The 7,434-nt window shown below is 35.2% G+C and overlaps 1 protein-coding gene across 4 annotated transcripts; it reads left to right on the forward strand.

Moving 5' to 3' along the window:
* Positions 1-2,439: 2,439 nt before the first annotated feature.
* Positions 2,440-7,434, forward strand: LOC131668090 (ubiquitin-protein ligase E3C). Of its 4 annotated transcripts, none has more exons than XM_058941941.1 (8): positions 2,440-2,676; positions 2,722-3,294; positions 3,367-3,905; positions 3,989-4,788; positions 4,870-5,521; positions 5,599-5,817; positions 5,895-6,292; positions 6,374-7,434. In XM_058941941.1, the coding sequence occupies exons 2-8, from the start codon at positions 2,879-2,881 to the stop codon at positions 6,539-6,541; spliced, it is 3,192 nt and encodes a 1,063-aa protein (XP_058797924.1). In that variant the 5' UTR covers positions 2,440-2,676; positions 2,722-2,878; the 3' UTR covers positions 6,542-7,434. The 4 variants fall into 4 exon arrangements, with proteins under 4 accessions (XP_058797924.1, XP_058797925.1, XP_058797923.1 ...); XM_058941942.1 differs by having other exon boundaries at positions 2,741-3,294; XM_058941943.1 differs by having other exon boundaries at positions 2,506-2,523; positions 2,741-3,294.

Raw genomic sequence — 7,434 nt, forward strand, 5'->3', positions numbered from 1 at the left:
GACTGTGAGCCACTACCTTGTCGGAGAAATTTATATGAACTTGTTTGTTGCGTCACACTCCCGTGTGACTACAAGCGGTGATAATTTTGTACTTTTTGTGTCTTCCATTAAAAGCCAAGCCGTGAATAGCCTCCAGTCTTCGTGTTGCTTCATGTCTTCTTACTTACAAAAAGCTATAGAAATCGTACACAAAACGTTTATACAACTTTTTTTTAATTCACTTATGACATTCAATTTTTATCCTATTACGGATGCTTTTTATACTATAATGGATTAGTATTTCTCTTTTTAGTTTGCCTATAGCGAATTATGAAATTGAAAAATATTGTGGTTAATAATAGTAAATTTAAACTTATTATGGTCATTTTTTCATTTCGCATTGAGCTAAATGCTATTTGATAAATATGCAATATTTAGGTTTAGAAATCTTAAATCAGCAATTTTTGAAAAATACGCGAGCAAGGAAAAAAATGACTGCGCCTCTAGATAATATAACCTATATATATATATATATATATATATATAATGTGTGCGTATGTGTGTGTGTGTAATCTCAAACCTCCCTTAAACAGTACGATTTAACAAAAAATAGTACTTGTCCCATGTAGCGTTTACACCCGAGCGAAGCGAGGGTGGAAAGGTACACGAGATGAGAATCTACTTTCCCGCACTTGTATCGTAATGTACTATTTTTTGATACGACGTGTGGAAAGTGCGATTTTCAACGCACGTTTTCTGCCGAGTGTGCGGAAAAGACGCACTATGCGCACGGAGTATCGAAAAGTAGATTCTCGTCTCGTATAACATTTACGTTCGAGCGAAGCGAGAATGGAAAGATACGCAAGACGAGAATCTCTTTCCAGAACATGTATCGCGGTACAGTCTTTTTCGATACGACGTGTGGAAAGCTCGTTTTTGAACCTACATTTCTGGAGTATCGCAAAATTATGATTCGACATATCAGTAATTGAACCCTTCAAAACTGCAAATATTTTCAAGTATACCCTACCAGTTTTTTTTACATATCATCAAAATAGACTGTATCTTCGCTATTATTGATGTTACATAATATGAGGTGAAAATACTTTTTTTGTAATAAATGGGAGGGTACAGTTAAAAAAAGTATCGTATTTTAATTATTCATTTATTATCGTGAGTTCTAACATTTTTTTACGAGCTTATGATCTTTTTTAATTGGCAATAATCGTTTATGGGTAGAGAATTGAGAGTATTCGTTTTTCCCGCCTTGCACTTAAAGATCTGCGCATGCGCAGTAGCCGTATTTATCATATAAGAGACCCACCGCCATCTGGTAAACTCAACTCAACTCAACTCGTATTTATCATAAAAGAGCCATGGTAGATTGGTAGCACCGGTAGCTCGAATGGATATAGAATACGGTCTCGGTCTCCCATTGCTCATACGGATGTCCGGGGTTCGATTCCCAGCGGGTAAAATTGGTTTTTTTCAAAAAAAGGGTATGTGCCAAAATTGACACCGTGACTCTGGTGGTTCGGATTTCACCTTAAGCTGTAGGTCCAGTATCCTAATTGATTACCTACCCGGGCACTATAGGCCCCTGCCACTTATAACTATACAAAAGTAGTCCCAATATTTTCCAAAAAGAACCCTTACCCTCCACAACTTATAACAAAAAAAATCGCTCTTGAGTATTGATATATCTATTCTTAGTTATAGAGAGCCACCGTCATACAATAAATATAAACATAAACGTATTTATCATACCAGATACTAAGCAATTTTATTAATATAAATATGAATCATATTAAAAATAAACATAGGGAAGTTTTTCTATCCAATTTGTTCGTAAAAAAGATAGTATTTTCGCTGTTATTGACATTAAATGAAAATATAAGTAACAACATTTTTTTTATAAAAACTGCATGGCAGTGAATTTGAAAAAATTAATATATTTGCTGGGTTTAATTACCGATAATTAAATTCCGATTTTAAATCGATTTTTTTTTTTTATTAAACCATACTTTGCAGGCTGAGGTAAAGAAGGTTGATACTACATAAGCATCAACGATATAGAATGATTTGGTCTTTCTTATTTATATTTCTTTATGAAAATGACAAGAAAAATCTTGTAAATGTTATGTTACTCGACAATACTACAACTTGAATAAAGGCACGATTACCTAGTGTAACAAATTCAATTTGTGGCCTAACTTACGATAAACTTTGTAAATAAGTAGTTTTTCTTTTAATGATTTGTTTAAGTTGCCGTATTTACAAAAGTAGGCGACCATTATAGGAAAAAACTAAAGAAAAGTCAAGGTTAAGGTAGTAGTAACTTTTTGTCATGAAGAAAATTACGCTGAGAATAACCTCCCCCACCCCAGCCTGTAAAATATAGTTTAAGAATAAAAAATACGATTCGACGTATCAGTAATTGAACCTTTCAAATATACAGGCTGGAGTAGGGGAAGTATAGTATCACTGTATTGCCATTGTACTGTAGCGAACAGCTGTCGAAAAAGTGATAAAGACATTCGCTCAGTTGGGTTTCAAAAGTCATTTTAAGATCCTCATAGCGAATGAGGACAATTTAGTACTATATTTGAGAAAAGATCGCTAACTTAAGAATATTTATTAACGATTTTGATATTTTGATTTTTAAATTGTCAAACGTTAGTTTTGGAGTATTTTTCTGTGAGTTTCTAATAACCCTCAAGGTAAAATTTATAAGTAAATTAGTGAAAAACACTGTTTGCAGCTCAAAATCTTTGCTATAAAAAGATGCTAGTGGTATCAAAACTATCTGATAAGCATTTAGCATATATTTCTTAAACTTGTCGACTCATCATTAATTCAATGCAGTGTTGTATTACCGCTAAGGCCAAGTGGACTAACCATGTACAGTTTTGAAGGAGACTATAGGCGTAAGCCACAACAAAACTTAGCTGGTGCTAGTCGAAGAGATGAAAAATCTGCTCTACTACAACATGCTCACTTAGAACGTGTGAAAAGAGAACAACAGCGTATCAAACACAATGCTACGGTTAAGATACAAGCCCATGTACGTAGTTTTATCATTAGACAAGCTGTTAAAAGACAAGAGAGGTGTGAATTTGATAAATTACAACAATTTGTCAATGGAAAGCAATTGAGTTTGAATCAGTTTCTTCCATTTATCAAAAAAATACTATTTTTTTACAATCAAAAATGTGATGGCAACAGATTAATCTGGCTACTTCAATATATTTTAAAACTTCAAAAGGAAATAAATTTACAGTCTATTTCATCTACAGACTGGTTATGGAGAATCAAGTAAGAATATAGTAGTATAATTTTGAATTTATATAATAACATTTCTACTAACAATCTTTCATTGATTGACAGGTGGATATTAAAAATATGCATGAAATATAGCCTTGAAACCATATTAAGTGATTCAACACAATCAATAGCCATACCATTTAGAATACTAGAAGTTTTCACAACTCCAGAAGATGCTGAGAGAGTCATTGGAAGTAATTCCAATGAACATCTAAAGGAAATATTTGCATACTTAGTTAAAAACAAATATTTTGAGCAAGTCAGATGTTTGATAGATGCTAAAGTTCCACATAATTTGGAGCCATCATCAATTCCACCAACACCAATGGCAAAATGGTTTTTGGAAATGATCCAGAGACCTTTATGCATTGTCAATCGCATAGACAATGCCAATGACTTTTGTTACATGATTTTACATGAGTATTGCAAAAGTATTCTATCTCAGAAACTTACAGATCCAATTTCAGCTTTTATCATTCCTGCTCTCTTGAAGTTTAAAGAATTCCCTTATGACAAATTGATCAACTGCATTAATCGTTACAATGCTCAGCCGACAATTAACCTATTGTTTTGCGTACTTCAGTTGGAGCCTGCTGGATATTGTAAATTACAATTTATACTTTTTATTGTACACTTTTAAGTCAAGACAATTTGTAAACGTAAATGTTTATAATTATATTTTCAGCACCAGGCAAATCAAAGAGCAGCTTAGTAAATTACCTGCAAGTGTTGGCCTCATTGGGCTACACACTAAATCCACCGCTGTTTCAACATTCGATAAGCAATGACAAGGATGATAGCGACAGCGACGAGGATACCGAGATGTTGGACAGTAGCGAGTCGGAAACGATTCGGCGTTGTATCGAGATGCTGAATGAAGAGTGTCGGGTGCAGGGTCTTCTATTGGCAGTCGATCAAAGCGACGATCAAGTGGTGATGCAGCCACTTTGTCAGCTTTGCCACAACTTACTCATCACCAATAAGAACGCCATCCACAAGTATAAGCTGCTCTACATGCTCGCCTTCAAACCTGCCTTTCTACGTCAGCTCTGGAGCAATTTGCTGACTGTCAGTCAGACCTCGTTGTTTGGCGGTTCCACACCGTACCTCCATATCATATCAAGTGGCATAGCCTTGTCGGCCGATGACACCTCGAAAATCGTCCCGCTACTGGCTGTGTTCTGCTCGTTATTCAGTCTTCTGATTGCTACACTCCATGATACTGAATTTTTTGTCGAACCTTCGGGCATGGACATGGGCATGACGAATAACACTGACAAAGCTCAGCAAACAATGCCTTTCACGACCTATGATTTAGTAGTGCTCAGCTCTCATCTCAAAGGTGTTTGCTTGGGTCTTGTCGAGCTTGCTTTCCCTGATACACGACTTTCTGTTAGAGATGACTATAAGAATGCTGTACATGGTCAGTCTGATTCCGTATCGTCAACTCCGCAAAATACACAGATGTGGACGCATTTGTTTAAGGTACAGCGTTTATCTTTATTCCTCTAATAGACATGAAAAGTATTCTTAACTTTCAATATTAAATATATGTTTTTAAACAAGGTAACTGTGGGCCTCCTTCGCCAGCTGCACACTCGTGACTTGAGGCGTCAGTACTGTCCGGATGGCCACTGGATTTGCTCGAACATTGTAATACCAATCAACAAACCTCAAGATTTCAGTTTCCGACGTGGCCGTCTACGTAATTACGTACCTTTTCAAGGCTTTCGTGTATTTACACGGGAGGAAATTGAAGATGGTCCACCAATGTCAACAAAGGAAGTGCGCACATTGACATTTCTTCGCGAGATCCCCTTTGTCGTGCCATTCAACGAACGAGTGGTTATTTTCCAATCTCTGATTAATCGCGACAAATGCGATCAACAAGGAGAGTTGACGCACTTTATGCAGGGCCCGTCGATTCACATCTCCGTTCGTAGAAATTACTTGTACGAAGATGCTTTTGATAAACTCTCACCCGAGAATGAACCCGAGATGCGACTTAAGATGCGCGTGCAACTCGTCAACAGCGTTGGTCTTGAAGAGGCTGGTGTGGACGGTGGCGGGTTATTCAGAGAATTTTTATCGGAGTTGTTGAAAACTAGTTTTGATCCAAACAGAGGCTTTTTCAGACTCACCAAGGATAATATGCTCTATCCAAATCCTACTGTCCATTTGCTCGTAGATAACTTTCCAAAGCACTATTATTTTATAGGTAATTTTTGGAATTATATTTGTTTAGTTTCAGACAGAAAACAGAAGTATAACAATTGATAATTGACGTTTTTACAGGTCGTATATTAGGTAAAGCGTTATACGAAAATTTACTTGTCGAGCTTCCATTTGCCGAATTCTTTCTGTCAAAAATTGTTGGCATGCAATCCGACGTCGATGTTCATCATCTTGCCTCGCTCGATCCTGTCATGTACAAAAATCTTTTATACCTTAAGAGTTACAAAGGAGATGTAACGGATCTCGGTTTAGATTTTACAATTCTATCTGATGAATTAGGTAAGTTTTTAGTAAAAAACATAAAGTTTTAAAGTTTTTATATTGAATGTCTTTTATTAGAATTTAACATTATTCAGGTGAGAGACGAGTCGATGAATTGAAACCTGGTGGGTCCAATGTACCAGTTACGAATCACAATCGAATAGAGTACATTCACTTAATGGCTGATTACAAACTTAATAAGCAAATTCGTGCACAATGTCACGCTTTCAAGCAAGGATTGGGGAACGTTGTGCCATTAGATTGGCTACAAATGTTCAACAACAAAGAGCTGCAGGTTTTGATATCTGGCGCTCAAATACCCGTTGATGTCAATGATTTGAAACAACACACCAATTATACCGGTGGCTATGCTGCTAACCATCCAACAATTGTATCATTTTGGAAAATTGTTGATCAGTTTACGGACCAGCAAAAGAGCCAGCTATTGAAATTTGTAACTAGTTGTAGTAGACCTCCTCTCCTCGGATTCAAGGTATAGAAGCCGTGTAAATTTTTTTATATTTTATGGATTTGCTTTTAAAAATCTGGAACTTTATTCATTTTTATTTTACAGGAATTGGATCCACCATTTTGTATTCAACATGCTGGAACTGTTGATAGATTACCAACATCAAGTACATGTATGAATTTGTTAAAACTTCCGGAATTTCCAGACGAGAAAACATTACAAGAGAAATTGTTGTATGCAATTCAAGCTGGTGCTGGATTTGAGCTCAGTTAAACAAATTTTCAGAGATTTAATTATTTCACTTTTGAAGTATTTGATTCGAAGAATATTTTTTTCGTTCGAAATATTTCAACTTGACGGCGTTTACGTATTGGAATATTCTTGATAGGAATGAATGTTGGGTAAATATTTATCAGCTGCAGTCTATAAGAAATATACATCGAATTAAAAACTTTGAAATCCTCCTTTGATTCCTAATAAGAAAAAGTTATCGTAATTGTAAATAAGTACTTGTAAGATATTAATGTGCAAATATTGTAGTATCACGTAAGAGTACGTGTACTTATATACCAAGATAATAGTTATTTTCGTGATTTAGCTATTGATTTCAAATATTTACAATGTGAAAACAATGTTGAGGAATAGAACAAGTATCCAGAGAAACATTGACTGATTAATTTTGTAAATGTATATATCAATGAAAATGAACTCAAAACTTTTTTCAATTTTGAAGAATATTTCTGAATAAACTGCGTATGATTATGTATTTCCATTCTGATTTTGTTATGTATCCTTGTATATTTTATTATTTTAATTTTATTCTTATATACTCACATTACTATTTAGGAATTGTATTGCATGAGAATCTTAATAATTATTTATTTAGTTCTAGTCTCACTAAAATCTGATGAAAATAAATTTTCCTTTAAATAATATTATGTTTTCTTGAAAAATAAATCAGACGTTTTACGGGTGAAACCTCGCGAGTCACTGGAATCCGTCTTTGGTTTCACTCGGGCTCACCAGGTTCATACGGCTTTGAGAATATTCGACAGCTTTATCGGGCCGTGCATGCAAGTGCATCTGCATTTCCATGAGAACAATAAAGTAGGGACGATTAGTCGAAATGCGCACCGAGATGAATTCGTTGTAGCGGGAAAGGCATT

This window comes from Phymastichus coffea, unplaced genomic scaffold (assembly GCF_024137745.1).
Source record: "Phymastichus coffea isolate CEN01 unplaced genomic scaffold, Cenicafe_Pcof_1.1 PCOF00074, whole genome shotgun sequence".
NCBI lineage: Eukaryota > Metazoa > Arthropoda > Insecta > Hymenoptera > Eulophidae > Phymastichus > Phymastichus coffea.